We start from the raw sequence: 21,932 nt of genomic DNA on the forward strand, positions 1-21,932 counted from the left end.
GCATTTGCAATCATTTTAGCTGAGCAGCCGATAATTTTCTGCACTTCTTTATATGTTTTCCCCTCTCCAATCAAACGTTTTAATCAAGGTACGCTGTTCTTCTGAACAATGTCTGGAACGACCCATTTTCCTCAGAATTTCAGAGAGAAATGCACTGTAACCAGCATGTACAACATTTGCTGCGTTCCTTCCTTAAATAAGGGCAATAATTGCCATGTTTTTCAAAGAATGAATGACCTCACTAATAGAACTCCACACTGCTATTATTTTGAACATTCTCCTTTCAATGAGTGATTCAATGACACAGAATCAGCAGCATGCATGTCATGACTGTTGGATTTCTATTACTCTACTACACCTGCTAGTAAATTATTTGCCATGTAGAAATATCATTTCTACCAAAAACAGTGATTGATCCGGTTAGTGATGTCCGAATGCTATTATTTTGAACACAACTGTATAGACCTTTGCAATTATCCTTCAGAGAATGCTAGTGACTCCTTTTCTTGATTTGCCTCTTTTATCCCTAAGGGGTCACCCTTGCTTGCTCAGAAGGTCCCATAAACAAAAAAAAAAAAAAAAAAAAAAAGTACATTGCAGCTTACCAATCATTAAATGCCTTTTCTTTTTAGGCTCCCCCCCCCCCATTTTGTTCACCTGGTGACCTAGCCAGCAGCACACCCCCTGTATTAGAGTGCCCCCACCTTCTATGAAGGAGCAGAGGGGCACCTTTGGACAGCAGCACTGATAATCTGGGTGGGGGTAATTTGATATTTAAATTTGCTGGTACATCTAAAAGTGAAGCAAATCTCCAGCTAATACTTTAAGCCGTCACAGCAAATAGTTTTTTCCTTTTTGGGATAAAAATGTTAAATAAAAGCTGATCCAGTGCCAATGATTGACGGTTTGACTCCTCTCAAGAACAGGCTCTCCAACAGAATGTATCAGAACGCACGCACGCGCACACACACACGCCTTACTGGCTCTATTGCCAGATGAAAAAAGCCTAAGAAAAAAATGAATGCAGCCACATCTATGAAATGTTCAGCTGCAATATAATAGGTTTGCTTTTGTGTTTAATACCGTGTTAACAGCCTCCCACCCACTGTATTAGGAAATGACGGACGGGCAGGAACTCTTGTTCTGAATGGATGTCAACCCACTCTAGCTGCACAGCAGATCACCGATTGTGCCAAAGAACTGATGACATTGGCTCTTTACTATACCATGTGATCAGCTGTGTCCAATCACAGCTGATCATATGTAACCAGGAAATTGCCAGGCCTTACACCAAACGTGCGTGAGAGCAGTGCCAATTATTAGAGCAACCCCATCAGTGATGCCTGTGTCCACCAATGCTGCCTCATCAGTGTAGTCTAGTACAGCCTCCTCTCAACCCGGGTGCCTTGAGGTTTCTTCAGGGGTGCATTGGTAAAAGGTCTACAATTTGCTGAAAACTTGTATACAAGCCAGCGGGTGGAACAAGCCTGCTTTTTAGTTACACAAAGCCACAGCTTTTCATTGTGCACAATTACCACCTTCTAGCCACCAGCGTCCTGACAACCAATGACATCAGATAGGGAGGGTGTCAGCTGCCTGCATAGCATTCCTAGTGTGCCCCTCTCAGTCACATTAGATCAGTGATGGAAAAAAAACTGAGGAAGAGAAACATTGGAATACTAGTCAGTACCAGTGTGCAAAAGTGTATTTGCTTTGGAAGAATAAATCACCTCTAATGTCGGGTGGCCTACATGTGTGGATGTTGTGGTGTTATATATAATGCTATTAGAATCATTTTACACTTTTAAAAATATGGACAGTCTTGAGGCACCCAATTCTACAAAGTGTGCCTTGACTGAAAACCGGTTGAGAAACACTGCTCTAGTAGTACCCATCAGTGCCATCTATCAATGCCACCTCATCAGTGAAGCAGAAAAAAAAATTACTTTACAAAATTTTATAACCAAAACTTTTTTTCCCCAAAAATTTTGTTTAGCAAGGAAAAAACAAAAACCTAGTGGTGGAGTACAAAAAACAAAACAAAAAAAAAAAAACCTGTCTCCAAATGATACAAAATTTTGCTTTGGTAGTGTTGCATGACTGCACAATTGTCATTCAAAGTGCGGCAGCGCTAAAAGCTGAAACCGGTTCTGGGCAGAAAGGGGGTGAAATGCCCGGTAGGCCAGTGGTTAGGCTAATCTTTTTCTGTGGGCGGCTAGCACCTTTGCTGAGGGAAGGCCAAGGCTTCATTTCACTCAGTGTACAAAATAGGTAATAAGGGACTAAAGCCCATGAAAAAGAATCTTTAGAGACATCTGTAGACAAATCCATCACCTAAAAGCACAGGTGCCAAACAATTTTATCATGGGCTGCATCCAGGGCTTCCCCCCCCCCCCTCAAAGAATAGCTGCAGGAACATGAGGGATTCTGTCATCGCCATAGAGAAATGAGAATCAAACATTTTCATGGCCAAATCTACTTTTGAAGTCCTGGGGGGTAAATGCCGGCTGCTGCCCTGAACTACTGAATCTGAGGTGAGTGAAGCAAAACTGGTTTACCTTGACATCCAATTGGAAGCAGATTTACTCTTTAATGCGGTTCAGCTTATTCCCAGTACAAACAAACAAAACCCGGAAACACCTCTCACTTCTTTTGAGTTTTTATTTATTTTTTGTCTTGTTTTCCTGGGCAAACAATGTGCATGGTGTTGGATCAGCAGGGACAGACACTGCCGGTGTAGTGAGCTTGGTTTAATGAGAATGGCGACCCTGTTACAATTTATCTAAGTAGTTGTCCAGGGCTGGGACTCCTTCCTTCAAGCCTTTGCGTTTCCGGGTTTCAGCCACCACTTGTGATGGGCGAGTGCTGACATCGAAGGGGTCTCCAGGAAGGATCTGCCAGTGGTCAAACACGCACTGAGGGAAGGCCTGACCACCTGTGTTAGACCTGAGATCAGCAGTGAAGCCTGCAGAGAAATAAAAAGTCCATTACAATTAAAGCAAGGCACACAGTCCTCATTGTGGATGGGGTCTCAGACAAGAGGAAAATCTTACAGGCCAAGAAAAGGGAATGAAATTGGAGGTTACAGCCAGTGTATGCTGGTTACTTTGACATTATAAAATCTGAAGGGAAAAATGTGTGCATGCGCAGTCATAGGCTGCTGAACTGCATCGAAACCAAAGTGTAGAACATACCGAATGATTCGTTGACGGGAAGGTAGGCTTTCACTACAAACATCGGGGTTCCGGACACTTGGGACTCCTCAAAGACGTGTCCACGCTTCCTGTTCAGCACACCATAGATGCCACCTACAACTTGCTCTGGACACTGGACAGAAGGAGATGTTCTCAGTAAACAAAAATTTAAGCTCCACAAAGATTTATTTTCTGCATTTATGTATCTGCCCAGTGAAGTATCTGAAGAATGATTTTACATCCATGCAGTGCTACACCCTGGCTGCATCCATATGACCCCCTCAGTCTGTTCCTTTGTAGGAAAACATGGCACTGCTTTTTTTTTTTTTCGCTTTTACTGTAGCTGCCACCCGGTTGCAGTACATTGCAGTTAAAGTGCTGTACATCGCTCTGGCTGTACCAACACAAGGGGGCGCAGCACTCCCCAACCATGACTGCTGTGTCCGGTGTACACAGCAGAATGAAGATCCTGGTGATCATGTGATTGCTATGCGATGACATCACAAATGTAAACAAAGCTGAATCAATCTCATTCATAACAGCTCGGCTTCTCTTCCTAGTGAGCCTTCATTGGCCCCATGTATTAAGTGACAGCTGTGGGCCAATCCCAGCACCATGTGACCAGCTCCAGCCAATCACAGATCACTATTTTGAGCTGTCAAAAATGTAACTCATTGACAGTTCATGAATGAGTTGGATTCATAACAGCAAGCTTTGCATTGCAAGAGAAATCGTATTTCTCCTGTGGAGAAAAAAAACAAAAACACCCTGCCACTAGCAATACCAGATATTGTCAGTCTCGAAAAACATTCAGGCAATTTCCCGGCTAGTTGGCATTCTCTTACCTGGATCTCCACCAAGTAGATGGGCTCCATTAGCCTGGGCTGGGCAGTGAGGGCAGCAGCATACAGGACTCTTCTTGCAGTGGGGATGATCTGTCCACCTCCACGATGAATGGCATCAGCATGCAGGGTGACGTCATGAATGTCAAACCTGGCGCCTCGCATGTTCTCTTCACAAAGAACTCCCTGCACAGACATTCATAAAATGTAAATCACAAAAAAAAAAAAAAAAAGAAAATGAAGATGTACTACAAGAGCTATGCCAAGTTTATACTTTGCAAATTCAGCTGGTCATGCCATAGACATCTCCCAAATACCCATTTAGTGAGGATATCATGCCTGACTACAAGAACTACTGACTGGCATCCCCCATTATTTTTCTCCTACAGTCAATAGCAAAAACTGGCACGTTTCTTGTACTACAGAACATCCTAGGAACCATCTAGATCTTTTCCTGTAAGCAGGACCTACTTTGGGGTGCCAGGTAACCAACGTTCGACTGACATGGCTTTCAGCCATATAAAAAGCTGCAATACTTGCCTCTTTGGTGGCCCACTGGAAGCCAGCAACAACGCTGTCCTTGATCTCATTGAGGTACTGGACACCTTTGGTAACATCAACCAGGATGTTGGGTCCTGTTCCATCAGGTCCAAAGCACCAGATCTTCCTGGCCTCAGTCACATCCCATTCGTACTTCTCTGCCAAGTAACGGGCACGAGTCTTCAACTCCTGTCGGGAACTGACATCTCCTTTGTCGATATCTTCAGCCAGGCCATCGGGGAACGGCCGGGCTTTGACGTACAGACGGTTGTGCTTGTTTGGGGACTTGGACAGGCAAAGCTGGCTGGACTCTTCGCTTACAGTCTCACGGTATGATACAACAGGGTCAGATTTCTGGAAACCAGAAAAATAGAAAATATATTTGTACATGAACATGCAAATGGGCTCCCCACAAAGCAGCAAGCCAAGGGTCTTGAGGCAGGCCCCGGCTCCTGCTTCATACAGGAGGTAAGATGGGCAGAAGACAGTTATGGATATCGGCATTCAGGTGACATTTCAGGTACACCAATGTCCAAAGCTGCATTACCATGTGTTTGGCCAGCTCTGTCCATGTATATAGACACAGTAATGCCTTCATTAAAGGCTCATTAGAATAAAAGACTGGGGGTGCAACTCATTGCCTTTTATCAATGGAACCAAGCAAGGTCACAAACTCCTCTACCCATAAAGTGACCAAAAGGATTGGTGTCAAGTTGGCTAAAGAATGTCAAAACCTGCTCAAGGTTTATTCTCAGAATGTTAAGGTGTTGGCTTCGAGGCCCTTGAGCACTTCCATGGTAGATGATGCCCACGTTCACACCACCTGTGAGAGAAATGTGGTCTGGGGCTGGTCCTTTGATGAAGGCGTTAATGGACAGGGCCTCTTCTATTGAGGAATGCTGTATGACAAAGCAGGTTCTGGCACTAGACAGCCAAAAGGTTTCTCTAACCATTGTTCAAGACACTTGCACATCTAACCAGCATTACACAGAAAACACACAGGCCTTTTACCTTGATGGGAATACAGGCATGGTCCTCTTCCAGATCTTTAAGGCAGATTTCCAGATGAAGCTCACCAGCTCCAGCAATGATGTGTTCTCCAGACTCTTCAATTATACACTATAAAGAAAAAAAAGAAAAGAAAAAGTGACCTTAAAGAACTTCAGACATCCACTGAATAACGCCAAATCCAACATAAAAGGTGGCAAACAGCAGTCTGGGTGCAGAGGCACATGCTTCCTCCTGGCACAACCCACACAGACAACATGCAATACTCAAAGTAAAAAAAAAAAAAAAAAAACCCACCACACACACTGTTGCTCAAGCTTTGTAAGGACACGTAAAATGCTTTTCTACAATGAAGTCTATTGCATATTTTGAATGAACATATTTCAAGATATTCTATTTAGGCAAATGCCAAGCTGACTTCCATGTATTCTAATGGCCCTAGTTCACACCAATCAAAACACCATGAATGCATTTATACTGCAAACACACGTGAGAACCAGCCCAGGGTGTGATCTATATATAATTTTTTTTTTTTTTTTTAACTCAAACAATTCTCTTGCTCCCAGCCGCCTCCAAAATCTTTTTTTGTGATCAAACTTGTTAAAGAGTGCCTACATCTGTCCTTCATGGTCCCGGGACAGCCATCCTCTTGCTAGCTCCCAAGACAAAACCATGAACTATGGGATTTTTAGTGTCCATAGAGCAGTACACATGACCATACCCAAGATGTACTATGTGTTCTAAACGAGACAGGTTTGGGAGCTCAAGGAAAAAAGGTTACAAGGAAGCCAAAAAACGTGGTAAGAAACAGTTTTATGTGACTGATCACAGGGCGATAAAGTAGTGGATCTATATGGATTTTTTTAGAAGGATATTTTAGTGTACACTATGGTATCTTAAGATTCTAGTTGGTTGTGCTGAAGGGCAATAGGTCTGTCTTACCTGCACCATAGGATCAGACTTGGCCAGACGTTTGAGACCTTCAACCAGTTTTGGGAGGTCAGCTGGGTTTTTCGCCTCTACAGCCACACGGACGACAGGGCTGACACTGAACTTCATGACACGCATGTTGTGGGCATGTTCAAAGGTGGTGATGGTTCCAGTCTTTACCAAGAACTGGTCAACGCCGACAAGACCGACTATGTTACCGCAAGGGACATCCTCAATGGGCTCAACATAACGACCCATCATCAGGATGGTCCTGTGGATTAAGAACGTACAGAACACTTAGAACAACTGTGCCAGGCCAACATAAAAAAAAAAAAAAAAAAAAAGTAATTCACTTGACATTCTCCAGATTTAGAATCAACAGGGAATATAAAGTCTCAACCTTACTAAAGAAAATTAATGATTTTATATGAAGCCGTCTAGATAGCAGCTAGTTTGCCTAAAGAAAACCTGCACTAAAAAGTTGAAAATAAATATGAACACCTAGATGGCTACAATTAAACAGTACCCTGGTAATCTGTCTTCTGAAAGATCTGACTTCCTGAAATGCGACTATGCCTAGGCACTTGCGTTCTGTAGCCTCATATCTGCAGAGTGATCTAAAGCACTACTGCCTCTGTTAGTTTTAACAGATTTGGAATGAGGTCCGATATCAATACTGTGCAAGCTGTAGCAGAGGACCTACAGCGCAGGGTGAGGAGCGTTTGATATGACGCACGAAAAGTGCTCTCCCTCTATACAAAGATGGTTGCCACCACACGAAGCAGAACAAGGCATATATAGATCAGCAGAGATCCCATTAGCATGGACCTGCATTACTCAGACACAGCTTTTATACATACATTTATTTTTCAGGCATGTACCAAAACATATCCAAGCTATAGTTCTATAATGGATATGGGCTGAAAGTGCACACACTCAGGTTTAAATTTGAAGGTATGTACATCCAAATTGGAGGAAGGGTTTAGGAATTACAGCTAAGAGTAGCCATCCTCCTTTTTCAAGGGACGAAAAGTAATTGGACAAATGAAATGTTCGTTTTTAATATTTTGTTGAGAACCCTTTACTGGCATGACTGCCTAAAGTCTGGAATCCATGGAAATTACCAAAGACTGGGTTTCCTCCTTTCTGATGCTTTGCCCGGCTCTATCTGCAGCTGTCTTCAGTTGTTTTGTTTGTGGGTCTTTCTGCCTTTAGCAAGTGAAATGCATTCTCAATTGGGTTGAGATCAGGTGGTTGACTCGGCCATTGCAGAATATTCCACTTTTCCTGCAAAAGCTCCTGGGTTGCTTTTGCAGTGTGTTTTGGATCATTGTCCATCTGTACTGTGAAGCGCTGTCCAATCACCCTTGCTGCATTTGGCTGAATCCGGGCTGACAGTATATCTGTAAACACTGCAGAAGTCATCCGGCTGCTTCTGTCACATCAATAAACACCAATGACCCAGTGCCACTGGAAACCATGCATGCCCATGCCATCACACTGCCTCCACCATGTTTTACAGATGTGTGCTTTGGATCATGAGCTGTTCCAAGCCTTCTCCACTTTTCTTCTCGTCATTCTGGTACAGAATAGGTTTAACCCGTCCAAAAATGCTTTTCCAGGACTGGTCTGGCTTTTTTTTTTTTTTTTTCCAGCTTTTCTATTCTTCAAGCTTATGAATTGTTTGCACCTTGTGGTGAACCCTCTGTATTTGCTCTCGTAAAGTCTTCTCTTGATTGTAGACTTTGACAATGATACACCCACCTCCTGGAGAGTGTCCTTCACATGTCTGGATGCTGCGAATGGGTTTTTCTTTACCATAGAGAGGATCCTGCGATCATCCACCACTGTTGTCTTCTGTGGACGTCCATGACTTTTTATGTTGCTGAGCTCACCAGTGCGTTCTTCTTTCCTCAATGTACCAAACTGTTGATTTGGCCACTCCTAATGTTGCTGCGATCTCTCTGACGGATTTGTTTTTGAAGATTTACAATGGCCCCTTTCACTTGCATGGACAGCTCCTTTGAACGCATGATGTAGGTTCACAGCAATAGAATGCAAATACCACACTTAAAATAAACTCCAGGCCTTTTTAATTGATAAAGAAATAACGAAGGAGTAGCCCACACCTGGCCATGAAGCAGCTTTTGATTCCATCGTGTAATTACTTTTGGACCCTTGAAAAAGGGGGGGGGGGGGGCGCAAATCTTAAGAGCTGTAATTCCTAAACCCTTCCTCTAATTTGGATGTACATACCCTTAAATTAAACCTGAGTGTGCAGGTAAAACAAACTTCCAAAACCACACCATTCATTTTTCTTAACATCCTAACCCCTTCAGACTTCCTCCTCATGGTGTTTCCTATTCTGTAACCCAGTCTCCAATGCAGCAATAGCAATTACCTCTGAATGGGTTTCAGGTAGAGATCCTCCTTCTTGCCTGGTGTGTAGTTAGGACCCATAATACGCACTTTCTGTCCTGTAGATACAATCCCGGAGAAGACACGGCCAAAGGCATAGAAACGCCCCTTATCAGATGTAGGCACCATCTTGGATATATACATCATCAGGGGTCCTTTAGGATCGCAGTTTTTCACACCTATGAGGATATTAATACATCTTAGAACTCTAAGGTCTATTAAACCCTTCGAAGAGCTATTTGAGGCAATATATTATTAGGTAGACTGCCAACCCCACATCAGGAATTCTGTCTTACCCATGGCAGCCTCATCATCGGGTGGTCCCTCGTACAGGAGCTCACATCGGTATCTCTGTGCAGTAACCGGTGATGGCAGATGGATTGTGATCATCTGAAGAAGGGCATCTCCAGCGGGCAACCAGCGTCTCATTACAGCCTGCAAAAATTATAAAGCATTACATCAGACCAGAACTGACTAGAGAAGATAAAATGGATGTTCTTCAGACTGCATAACAAAAGCCAAACAAATAAAATTATGTGATCAAGCCCCCCTGGTGGGCGGGGCAAAACACAAAGGGTGTGGCTGGAACAGCGGCTGAGGCCATCCTACACACGGGACTCCAGGGATTGAGTGGCATCCATTCCTCTTACACACACAAGTGACTGGAACGTCTACAGACACTGCTCCCTCAATACGGGATCTTCTCCTGTTTCCTAGCTTGGAGCGAAGCCACAAGCTTTTGTACATAAAATGTTGAAAGGACCATATGTAACCAACCCTTGTAATGTGCTGTGTACAATGCATGAAAAGTCACGTCCTAAATGACTATTTGAGGTAAAACACCTGATTTCCTGTATTTAGCAATTTTATCTATAAAATTTGTGCTGCAGATCCTATGTTCACAACGGCAAGCAGCTGTCATTTAAAGGGACACCTATTGCAGATTTTCTATCCTGAAGAAAGGAACAATTCTCAGTAACCAAACTAGAAAAGACTCATACAGCCCACAAGCAGAGAAGTGAATTTTTGCCTAGTATCAGTTGTCCTAGAGGTAGGGCTTGAAGTGCAACTTCAGTCTCCTAGATTGTAAGCTCGAAAGAGCAGGGCCCTCAATCCCTGCATGTTTTGCATTGTATTGGTATTGTTCTGTCACATGTTCTGTCCCCCTCTAATGTACAGCGCTGAGTGAACTATTGGCGCTTTATAAATACTGTATAATAATAATAATAATAATAATGATTAAAAATCCTTATGCTGCTAGAATAAATAGATAGGAATGAAGGTATATTTCCTTTTTAAATATATTTCTCCAGTTACTTCCTGGTTTCCATGCAATTGTCATACATCCCAGGAGTCTTCAGGAGTGGGGAGGGCTTCTCAGCTAAGCACACCCTCCTGCGTTTGTGCCTAAGGGGCAGATGGGATTCCAGGAAGTAAATAGCTACATGAATCATCTGCCCTTACTCAAGATGGCCACGGCCAGAAATGGAGGTGTTCAAGAAATACAGTATGGAGACATGGATGGTTGAGTTTTCATTGAATATTAAAAAAGGAATTAAATAGCATTCGTGGTTATCAGATGCAGTGTAGTTCTGATTTAAACCCTCAACCCCACATCCCTCAATGAAGTTTAAAAAAAAAAAAAAAAAAAGAAAGTGTATTTTAACATAACCTGAAGTAATCCTGAAATTGTATCTCTAGTGGCAAATAAGTCAAGTCTTGCCACTCAATATATTCAAACTACAACTTTGAGTTTAGTAAAACCACAGATTTCTGTCATTGATCAGCCACAATCCGGCTATTACAGACAGAAGGATGATTTCTATTTTCCCTGGACATTGGCAGATTCTAATTAGAACTTTTACAACCACCACTCTGGCACACCAAGTGACAGCACTTTCCAGGATTAATTGGACAATTCTAACAGATTGCACAAGTCTTGTTGGAGTACCATATTCTCACGCACAAAGCTAACTGTCCTGCATGGCCCGTTGACTTTATTACTTACTAAGCCACTCCTACAGAATAGGACACCTGATTTGAATAACCTCATCAAATCGGTAAAGATTTATAGTAACCCTTCTAGCACATTATGAAAGCTTTCTCGGCTGCAAAATTACTAGTTGACTGCCAGTCAAGCTGATTCTATGGCCACCATCACTGACCTGTAAAAACAAATGCAGATTAGGCGTAATCGTTTGTCAGACCTGTAATGAGCATGCAGTTGGTGTCAAAGTCCGGCAGCCAAAGAATCAGTCAATCACCAATCAAGTTGTGAACAATGACATTTTTCCTCATTACTGACTCACTATATCTGGTCCTGTATGGCCTTATGTGCACTTGAACTCTCCTAGAGGTTTAGCTCTCATGGCAGCAGAAATATGCTAAAAAGTGGCAAAAATGTGTGTAAAACACGGAACAGAATTTAGCGCTTGGACATTTGATTGGCCAGAGTATTTTCCATTGATATCAACAGCCAAGATGCATTTTTGGCCAAAATGTTAAGTCTCCCAAACACGACTCTTCTGTGTTCAGGAGAGAAATGTTTCAACTGCCCCTAAACTCCGCTGCTCCTCAACTCTGGTAAAAGCCAATGTGTGTACATGGATACGTAGGCATTTATTGATTGGAGTTCGGGGGGGGGGGCATGATGCCTGAGCGACGGTGGCCAGTTTGGTAGAAACAATGCTTTGCTTCACAAGATCCAAGCCTCCAAACAGATTACCTGCGCAGTAGTGACATCAAACCTCCCGAGACTAGTACTTCCAGAGCATTAGGCTACTGGTTCTAAGGCTGCATTTAGAAGGAACCCCCCCACAACAGATGCCATTTGCCGCTGTTTTTTCTTACTAAACACTGCACTTTTGCTGCAGTTTCCATTCACATGAGGAGATGCGTTTTTGGTGCCATTTTCACTGGACGAAACATGCCCCATAAACACAGCAAGCAGGATTTTTTTTAAATATATTTCTTGGAAAAAAATAAGGAGGTGCAGGGTACACAATTTCTCTGTGTTCACCAAAGATCTACTGAAAACCCACAAAAAAGGTCAAAAAGGTATCAAAAATTGCATCTCACTTCTAAGCCTGCCCCTAATTGACTGAAGAAAAAAAAAAGAAAAAAAAAAAAAATTCTGGGGAACACTGAAGGCATGTGAGTTACTAGAGCTGATGGAGGCTAATGAGTTAATTTCTCATTTAGTCTGCAGCCCCGTACCTTCAGAAGTTGCTTTCCTTCCTTGTCTCTATCCTCAGCGTCCAGCTTGATATCCAGCTTCTCAATCAGTTTGGCAGTTTCATCTTTCTTGAAGTTCATGATGGCATCAAATATCTAGAGACAGACAAAGACCAAAAAAAAAACTGATTCTCTGAAGAAATTTCATATTGCAACCGCTCTCTCTCAAACTGGTTTTAAATATCCCTTACCTTGAAGATAGGATCCAGAATAAGTTGGCTGAAGGTTCGGGGTAACTTCTTTCCTTCAGGAGAGTTTGCAGATTTGCTGAATTTACCAGAAGCTGGATCAAAATACCTAAAAGCAAAGCAAGTGTGGATTGATTGTTAGTACTTATGTTAGAACATAGAAAAAAACCATAAGGGTTCAGCCTGCAACCTCCACATTGCAATGATCTATGAATGTTGTAAGCAATCAGGAAAACGAAACAAAGGTCTCAAAATAAATTAGTACGAATCTTTGGAAAAGTTAGAATTACTGACTAAATGAATGCGATCAGATCTAGCAAACAGCCATGTGAAAAAAAATCGTATGGCTGGCATGTCATATCTCAGGATTACCTGTATATCTACACAAAGCTAAAAACTAGTTCTTAATCCTCCCACTGCAATTTTTGCCAAGATAAAAAGGTTCTCAGAACTAGTCACTTCTACGGTTGACACCAACAATATTGAATAGCAGAATAGAATAGCAATAAAAGTGAGCGCTCTTGTAAGGTAAGCAGCTGAACACTCAAGGAAACCAAACAAAGCCTTGTAATAAATGTATAAAAATATGAGCAGCGCTAATAAAATATACGTGAGAAATGTCCCCAATGATAAGAACATAAATCAGTGACAGTCTTTATGATGAATAAAGTGTGATCTACAGCTTCCAATCCAGTGGTGGTGCACCCAGTGATAAGGTAAGAATTACGCACTCACCAGAAGCGTAATTTAATTACGCAGTATGTAAATCAACACAGATCCACTTCACCGATATAGGTTCGGACTGGAACTCAGGGTAGGTTCTCCTTCAAGATAAGGGTATGAACCCTCAATGGATGTAGGTAGATCCAGCTGGCCAGAGGTCCCATCCAGGATCCAAGTTGGCCACCAGTCCTCCACGTGGCACCGGCGGTGTGACGTCACAACGTCCTAGGCTCCTAACACGTTTCATGCGCATGCACTTAGCCTCCGCCTCTGAAGCAGTGCGTGCGCATTCATATGCATATCATCTTGAAGGAGAACCTACCCTGAGTTCCAGTCCAGACCTATATCGGTGAAGTGGATCCGTGTTGATTTACATACTGCGTAATTAAAATTACGCTTCTGGTGAGTGCGTAATCCTTACCTTATCACTGGGAGCACCACCACTGGATTGGAAGCTGTAGATCACGCTATATTCATCATAAAGACTCACCAATTTATGTTCTTATCATTGGGGACATTTCTTACATATTTTATAGTATTGAATAGCAGCATCATTTTTAGGCAAGTCCAAAGACTTTTTCACACAGGGGCTCGGTCTGGATCCGTGGCAGTTTTTGAGACTGAATTACACAGGTGGTCTATGGATGGGCACATGTGTCCATTTGCAACTGCTAACATCCGCGTCTGCAGCTTTTTCCATTTTCGTGGACATAAATGGTTTTATAAAAACGGAAGTAAAACTGAATAGAACTATTGCAAACTGAAATGAAGACAGACGTGCAAACTCAGACTAATGTAACCCAAATCAGTAATCAGATTTTTATTATACGTGCAACTGAACTGATGGCATCCGAGTGACAATAACCTAAATTACAATATTTAGAGACCAAAATTATGCCTTTCCAATCAACATTGCCTGGTCAACTCAGGCTGGACACAAATGCCATCCTCATACGGATGTCTCCATCGGGAAAAGGAGATTAACATTTATCAGAAAGGGTTTATAACCAGCGAGTCGAATTGGTGCCTTGCATACTCTCCTTCAGAACACCGCCCTGAGTTTGGCTGGCAAGATAGGACATTAGCTACAGTCTGTAAGCGTCATGGAAAATAGTTTTTTTTTTTTTTTTTTTTTTTTTTTAAGGGCTGATTTAGGTTTTGCAGCACTAGACTCCGTACAATAAAAGTGATAATGAACATACCATTTTAGATGGGGTCCAACCGTGCTAATCAATGTACTGGCACCATACAACAAAAATTAAAGCAAAAAGACACTTGTAGGTCTACGTACTTGTCTCCCCAAAGCTTCTTCATCATGTCTTCTACTTTCTTTGCACGTTCTACAGGTGTAAGCTGTGCCTTCTCTCCTTTGGCAGCAAATTTGGAAACGTACATCTCAGCAAACTGTTTCAGGGTAAAGGCCCAGCCATGGAGACCAGAACCGAAACCAACGGTTCCAACTACTGGGTCAATCTAGAACCACAGGAAATCAAAGTAAGACACTGAAATATTGTTCCGAAACATAAGACTGTGACTAAGTATTACAGTGGCAGATCTCTGCAATTCTCACAGCAGATTTACTTTAACCCCTTCCAGACCGGACACTTTTACCCCCTTCCTGTCCAGGGCAATTTTCAGCTTTCAGCGCTATCACACTTTTAATGACAATTGCGCAGTCATGCAACACTGTACCCATATGAAGTTTTTACCATTTTTTTGAGACAGATAAAGCTTTATTTTGGTGGTATTTATTCACTGCTGGGATTTTTATTTTTTTTGCTATGTAAGTGAAAAAGTCCAAAAACTTTGAACAAAAGTGTTTAATAAAATTTTGCAAATAAATAATATTTCATCATAAATCTTTGCCAAAATTTATTCAGTTATCTTTTTAGTAAAAAAAATTAGTTTAACCAAAAATTATAATTTTTAAACTTTTTTTACATTTTATTTTTTATATTATTTTTTTTACATACTGTCACCCTAGCAGTACAGTGTCACCATGGTGACACTGTACTACTTGTGGGGGGGTGATTATTTTTTTTTTTTTTTTTTTTTTACACCGATTGCTTTTACACCCATATAGGATGTAAAAGCAATCATTTCTCTTTCTCTCTGTCTGCATTCTTGCAGTCATTGAGAAGTACTGAGTGAGCTGTGATTGGTCACAGCTTGTCACATGGTACAAGGCTGTTGTGAATAGCCTTGTACCATGTGACCATTCACAGATTTCACACGTAGTAAGCAGTGATGTCAGAAGTGACATCTTGCTTACTACTTTGCATGTGATCACCGATTGGCCAGTGATCACATGATCGGGACCTCGTACAGAGGTCCCGTCCGACGATCGGTGTTTCACAGCGGGCACCGGATCGCGGTGCTGCGCGCTCCCAGGGAGCGCGCACAAGCAGGGTGCGGGGAGGCTGTTCATAAACGGCCACCCGACCCTGCAGTGCCACCATCCGGCCGTTTATATGCAACGGCCGGTCGGGAAGTGGTTAAAGCAAACTTATTGGAGACACTAGAAGCTACCTTGTCAATCCCCCTCCTAAAATGTAAATTATATGGCTAGTACACAAATCAAATGAGTTCAGTAATGTTTGAGCCTCTGTCTGGAAACATACATTAACAAAGTCAGACAATTTGCATACATGACCCAGATAAGAACAGAGGGTTTGATTTACTAAAGGTAGAATCTGCACTGCAAGGGCACTTGCAAGTGCCGTTCTAGAGCTGATAGGGAAGCCGTCATCCAATCATGTGCAAGCAAAAAAAAAAAAAAAAAAAAAAAGCCATTTTCTTTGCATTCTCCACTTAGATTTAAAGCGGATGCACTTCCAGTGCACAGCGTTTGCCTTTAGTAAAATCACCCCAATGGCTCAAAGGAAAGATTTAACACAAGGATGATCTGTATTTTAGCCATGTGACCCATCTTCAAATGTGGACTCAAATACTGTAGCTGCCACTGCTGCCTTTTCCCCTGAAGCATGCACATGTAAAATACACCATTCTTACCCTACAGCAGGCATCACTAAACGGCGGACCGTAGTCCGTATCTGGACCCAGAAACATTCCTTTCCGGACTGCAGAATCAAAGTTGCCTGAATGTCCTCTCCCTGCCACTGGCTTGCCCACCTGCCACTATTATCCTCAAGGAAGGGCACAACATTTGAGGCACAGCAGGCCTGTCCCTTTCTTGCAGCACTCCCCCCGTCCTCCCCACACTGTCCTGCCTTATTCACACAAGATGGGAAGCTCAGCAGATCTTGACATAGGGCACGACTTTTCATGTTTGGAAGCGAGCTATTGGCTGCTAGCCAGCAGGGCGGTCCAAGCAATCGGTTACTTTAATATAAAAAGTCCTGCCCTATGTCCAGACCTGCCATCTTGTGTGAAGGTAGGACAGTGTGAGGGGGACGACGACGATGACTGATGTGCATGGGAGGCTGTGATGTAAAGGATCTGGGTAATAGCACCAACATGACACTTGACCAACATGACCTCCAATGGAAATAAACTTTCACTGACCGGACTCCCCTGAATTTTAATTCAGTACCCCTGCCCTACACTATAAGTAATGAAGAAAAAGTAGGTAGCCAGTCAAGACCTTCAAAAACCATCCAGGTAGGGACTTAATAGTCAGGAAAGCAACAAGTCTACGCTCCTAGCTAAACCAGTTCCCTTTAACTGCTGAGAAACGATTCCCGCAAGAGGCCTAGTGAACTTGACCAGAGCTGCAGTGAAAGGTCGATTTATGGCCAGTGTTGACCAGATCTGAGTTTATGCGACTGCCCCTAACTACATAACCAACCTGATTCCCAAGTACCACCCTACCCGTACCCTTCGCTCTTTACAGGACCTCCTTCTATCCTGCTCCCTGGTCTCCTCCTCACACGCACGTCTGCAGGACTTCTCCAGGTCCTCCCCCATCCTCTGGAACTCACTACCCCAATCCATCAGACTGTCACCTTCCCTCCTCACCTTCAGGCGCTCCCTGAAAACCCATCTCTTCAGGGAAGCCTACCCCACCCTCACCTAACTGCTGCTCTCCTTCATTCCTCCTACCACTCCATCCCCCACAACCACTTCCTCCTGTACCACTACCCCCTCCCTCCTAGATTGTAAGCTCGAAAGAGTAGGGCCCTATAACCCCTCGTGTGCTGTTTGTAGTTGCTGTAATGTTTCATGTATTGTCCCCCCCTCTATTGTACAGCGCTGAGCAAACCCTTTGGCGCTATATAAACTCGATGTAATGTAATGCGACAGTTGTGATCAGAATGTACTTCATTGGTAGGGTATTTGACCTGCAGTAATAAGCACTTAATTTCAAATGAAGATTTAACAACCACATACTTTAGGGCCATTCCTAGCTGCAAAAATCTACAGAAGAGCAGACCACAATGTGACTCTGCAGAATAGTGCACAAGCTCCATTTATCAAAATTATCTCCAGCTCCCATCTGCCAGTTCTGTTGTCTGCACAGAGATAACCCGCACACAGATCACGCCTTCTTACCATGATGTTCCCCATAGGTCCAGTTTCTCCCTCTCCGTAGGTAGAGATGATGACGTTGACATTTTCCACTATCCTCTGGAAGGTCAAGTACAATTCTTCAGGATCCAGTTGAAGCTCCAGCAGAGCCCGGTCCATTTTATTCATCATGAGAACTGGCTTGATCCTCTCTGCAATGGCCTGCCGCAAGACAGTCTCTGTCTGTACGCACACACCTTCAAAACAAGGACAGATAATATTTTGAGGCTTTTCCAGCTAGCTCGTTTCGGAGTCTTTTCAGGGGACTGTCAAATGTGGCAGCACCACAGAGCCAATATTATTATTATTATACAGTATTTATAAAGCGCCAATAGTTCGCTCAGCGCTGTACATTACAAAGGGGGACAGAACATGTGACAGAACAATACCAATACAATGCAAAACATGAGGGGATCGAGGGCCCTGCTCCTTGGAGCTTACAATCTAGGAGGGAGGGGATGGTGGCACAGGAGGAGATAGCTGTGGGGGATGGAGTGGTAGGAAGAGTGGAGGAGGTTGGCAAGTTAGCAGGGGGTGGGGTAGGCTTCCCTGAAGAGGTGGGTTTTCAGGGTGCGCCTAAAGGAGAGGAGAGTAGGTGATAATCTGATGGGTTGGGGAAGGGAGTTCCAGAGGATGGGCGACACCCTGGAGAAGTCCTGGAGGCGGGCATGGGAGGTTGAAACCAATAGGTTTCATACTCTAGTGTTTCCATAAGAACACGACTCCATGTTAATCGACCTAACCCCTAAACCTAGTATTAGTGCAGAAATAATGCAAGTTCTCTCCAAACTGAGCTGTTATCAGGTAATGGAGATGAGCAGCTAAAAACGTGAACCATTTGTGGGCCTTGAAAGCTGGGAGCAGACTACAGGACCAAAAGCTAAATAGGAGGCTTAAAAGTAATCACACACACTTTAGTTTATTTAATTTTCTGAATCAATTCCTTGCTTAAGCAATTAGCAAAAAAAAAAAAAATAATTCAAGAAAGTTCCCCTTAAGAGATTACCATTCAGGACTGGAAGTGAAAAAAAAAAAACCCACAACCCCCCCCCCCCCCCCCCCAAACATGAAGATGCCGCTTAGATGTATACCTGAGACACAGTCAACAACTACAAGAGCACCGTCTGTGACACGGAGGGCAGCAGTGACCTCAGAGGAGAAGTCTACGTGTCCGGGAGAGTCGATAAGGTTGATAAGGAAACCAGAACCATCCTTGCACTGTTTGATGAAAGCCAAGTCGTTGTCCATGAGCTCATAAAACAAGGAAATTGCCCTGCAAAAAAACAAAAACAGATTTGTTCATAAGTGCAATGCCAATCTCCTAAATGCACCATTTGTGAGATATTTACATCGACAATAGCAGATGACGTCATCCATACATGCACAGAGACTATGCTGTTGAATACAGAGTGCTGTGCAGTAAGCTGGGGCTCCTGCACACATTTCAGGAGTGACATCACAGCCCTGGCCAATCGAAGTGCTGGGAACATTATGAAAATGCTCAACTGGAGGACTCCGTGTATAGAAAGTGTCATAATGTGCTAGTATGCAGCGCATACCAGCACAATATAGCCTACACCTGCAGGGAACACAATTTTTTTTTGGCAAAAAAAAAACACAAAAAAAAAAAAACACACAAAAAAACACCACCGCACAACTCCTACCAATTGCTAGAGGCACACGGTTTCCAATTTATCACTTTCTTCCATCCTATCCAGTAATCTATCATGCAAACACTTGGATCTACTTCTGTCATCTACGATATCCTATCAACCAGTCCAAATTATAGGTTCTGGACACAGATCAGAAATAAAAAGTATCTGGTTCAATTGTGAAAAAAAAAAAATAATATATTTATATTCTGCCTGGCCATCGATAATTCTCTACCAAGTGGAGTTACCATATAACCTCCCTCCAAAGGTCTATCCAAAAGAATATGCAGATCTAGGAGGTGACCAAATTCCCCAGCATGCTCAAATCCAAAATATTAGCATCTGCATTAGAGGGGAGGGGGGGTCCATTACTGAGACCGAACTGAACCATTTCAGCATTATGCAAAAACTACACGGCTAGATCTGGGAAGAAAGTGGAAAACTCACTTAAGTAAAAAGCACAAAAAATGGGTTTGTTTCTGACAGGTTATAAATGGAGCATTGCCCCAAGTTCATCCACACTATTCAGCCTGTCACACTGCAGCTCAGTTATATTAGACCAGCAATGGGCAAACTACGGCCCGGTCGGACCTTTTAATCCGGCCCGTGGAGCGTGATACGGTCAGGATGGCGGTCAGGATGTGTGTAGGCAGGGCAGCGTGAGGAACGTGAGGCGAGCTAGGCTCCTCTCACAGTCCGCCCTGAAGACCGGAACGGCGCGGGAACACGGCGAGAGGAACGCGCGGAGCAAAGGTAAGTGAATTGACACGGGGGACTTGGCTTACTACTTGAGGGGGGGGGAATAGTACTGTGGGGGATGAAATACTATAGGGGGGGATGAATTACTATAGGGGGGGATGAATTACTATAGGGGGGATGAATTACTATGCTTACTATGGGGGAATATTACTATACTTACTATGGATGACACATACACATCATTCATCTACTCTTGGTCCGGCCCCCGGGTCAAATATATGAACCCATTGCAGCCCTCAAGTCAAAAAGTTTGCCCACCCCTGTATTAGACACATTAGAAGCATGGAGGGTGAAGTGGAGGCCTTTAAAAAGACATGAAGATATTCAATATCAGCAGTGTGGTGGGGAGAAGGCATGACCTGACTCAGCAGGAAGGGACTATCACCATCTATACTGCCCTGTGCCATGTCATTCCTCTGTATCTGCACATCTGTAGTACAAAGGACAGCCTGATAAAGCACCTATGCAGGAAGACAAGTCTGGACAAATCCAGGAACCAGCTCGACATTGCAGCTCACATAAAAATGCCATTTAAAGAAGAACTTCAATCAAGAAGAAATAAAAGTAAGTAACTTCTACAGCTTTGGGGCCCAATCAAAATCCATGCGCTGTCATCACATGGCGTAACCAGGCCCCATGGTCATAAACAGAGGCTGCCCATGCAGATCTGCATTGCTAGCTGACCGACTCTTGCTGCAATATCCTCTGAATCACTTCATCAGTTGCCTATACGTGACCTTTTATGTTTTTTGGGCACATAATCTGTGCTGACCAGAATAACTGTTTGATAAATAAAAGGCCCAGCACTGAACACAGCAGGTGACCGAGTGAAGGTGTAACTGGAGTAGGACAGCATATGAACAAGTAATCATCTGATAGAGGGTGACCTGACATCTGCCCATTCTGGAGGACGGCCGGGTGTACTCACGTGGATTTGATGGTGATACAACGTTCTTGCTCATCTTTACGAGTGTCTGTGAAGCGAGTTTCACCAGCTCTTGCGGAGGCAATGATCCCGGCTTTACATACCAAGGAATCCGTCAGGGTGGATTTGCCATGGTCGACGTGAGCAATCACGGACATGTTTCTGATGTTGGACTTTTTGTCCATGATCGCTCGGATCTGGTCTACGGTGAAGTTCACCTGTAAGGAGGAAAAAAAAGTACAACTTCTTACCACTGAGCATTTATACAGCAGAAAGCCCACTTCATACACCCACATGGCAGATTGGTATTAGAATGAAAGTTACCATCACTCCATTGCCCTCAACATACTGAAAGATGCTTGGATTGTGATCATTAAGTTGCATGAAGCCTACAGCCTGTTAATCTGTACAATCTTTATGTTGCCGTGCTGAAGCATCGCTACACAAGCTTTCTGTAGAATCTCCAACATGGAAACATGCAGCCAACTAGAAAAGGCCACTAGTTGGCATCTTCCATCTAAGCTTTCCCACTTTAATGACATATGGTCCATTGAGGACAAAGCATTCATAAATAGGCAAAAAAAAAAAAACAAACCTCAAATGCAAGCAATGGCAAGTGCTCAATGGTGGAGAAGGATCTGGGGGTTCTGGTAGATCACAAGCTTAATAATGGCAGCAATGCCAAGCTGCGGGATCTAAAGCGAGCAAAATCCTCTCTTGTATTAAAAGAGGTATAGACTCCAGAGAGAGATATAATTTCCCCGGTACAAATCATTAGTAAGACCTCATCTGGAATATGCAGTTCAGTTTTGGGCAACAATTCACAAAAAGAACATTGGGGGACTGGAGAAAGTACAGAGAAGGGCAACCAAACTGATAAGAGGCATGGAGGAGATCAGCTATGAGGAAAGATCAGAGGAACTGAATGTATTCTCTTGAGATTATGGGGGGATATGATCTCCATGTATAATACATAAGGGGGGGGGGGATAT

The 21,932-nt window shown here is 43.2% G+C and overlaps 1 protein-coding gene across 2 annotated transcripts; it reads right to left on the reverse strand.

Annotated features, from left to right (window-relative positions):
• Positions 1–2,643: 2,643 nt before the first annotated feature.
• On the reverse strand, positions 2,644–21,251 carry EEF2 (eukaryotic translation elongation factor 2). Of its 2 annotated transcripts, none has more exons than XM_089665698.1 (14): positions 20,944–21,251; positions 18,696–18,877; positions 17,590–17,801; positions 14,369–14,550; positions 12,358–12,463; positions 12,149–12,262; positions 9,229–9,367; positions 8,916–9,111; positions 6,527–6,785; positions 5,588–5,695; positions 4,577–4,930; positions 4,040–4,222; positions 3,195–3,327; positions 2,644–2,965 (listed from the first exon to the last, which is right to left on the reverse strand). In XM_089665698.1, the coding sequence occupies exons 1-14, from the start codon at positions 21,234–21,236 to the stop codon at positions 2,772–2,774; spliced, it is 2,655 nt and encodes an 884-aa protein (XP_089521824.1). In that variant the 5' UTR covers positions 21,237–21,251; the 3' UTR covers positions 2,644–2,771. The 2 variants fall into 2 exon arrangements, with proteins under 2 accessions (XP_089521824.1, XP_089521825.1); XM_089665699.1 differs by having other exon boundaries at positions 4,040–4,218; positions 4,573–4,930; positions 20,944–21,177.
• Between the last annotated feature and the right edge of the window lie 681 nt (positions 21,252–21,932).

Source organism: Staurois parvus, unplaced genomic scaffold, assembly GCF_062004578.1.
Source record: "Staurois parvus isolate SC_StPar_1 unplaced genomic scaffold, SC_StPar_1.0 ptg002299l, whole genome shotgun sequence".
NCBI lineage: Eukaryota > Metazoa > Chordata > Amphibia > Anura > Ranidae > Staurois > Staurois parvus.

Excerpts from the sequence above, each read along its gene's own strand:
- EEF2 (XM_089665698.1), bottom strand. The coding sequence starts at position 21,236 with ATGTGGGTGTATGAAGTGGGCTTTCTGCTGTATAAATGCTCAGTGGTA. Across the intron at positions 5,696-6,526 it reads AGTCTGATCCTATGGTGCAG|TGTATAATTGAAGAGTCTGG; the intron begins GTAAGACAGACC and ends TTTTCTTTATAG. Across the intron at positions 4,931-5,587 it reads ATGCCTGTATTCCCATCAAG|AAATCTGACCCTGTTGTATC; the intron begins GTAAAAGGCCTG and ends TCTGGTTTCCAG.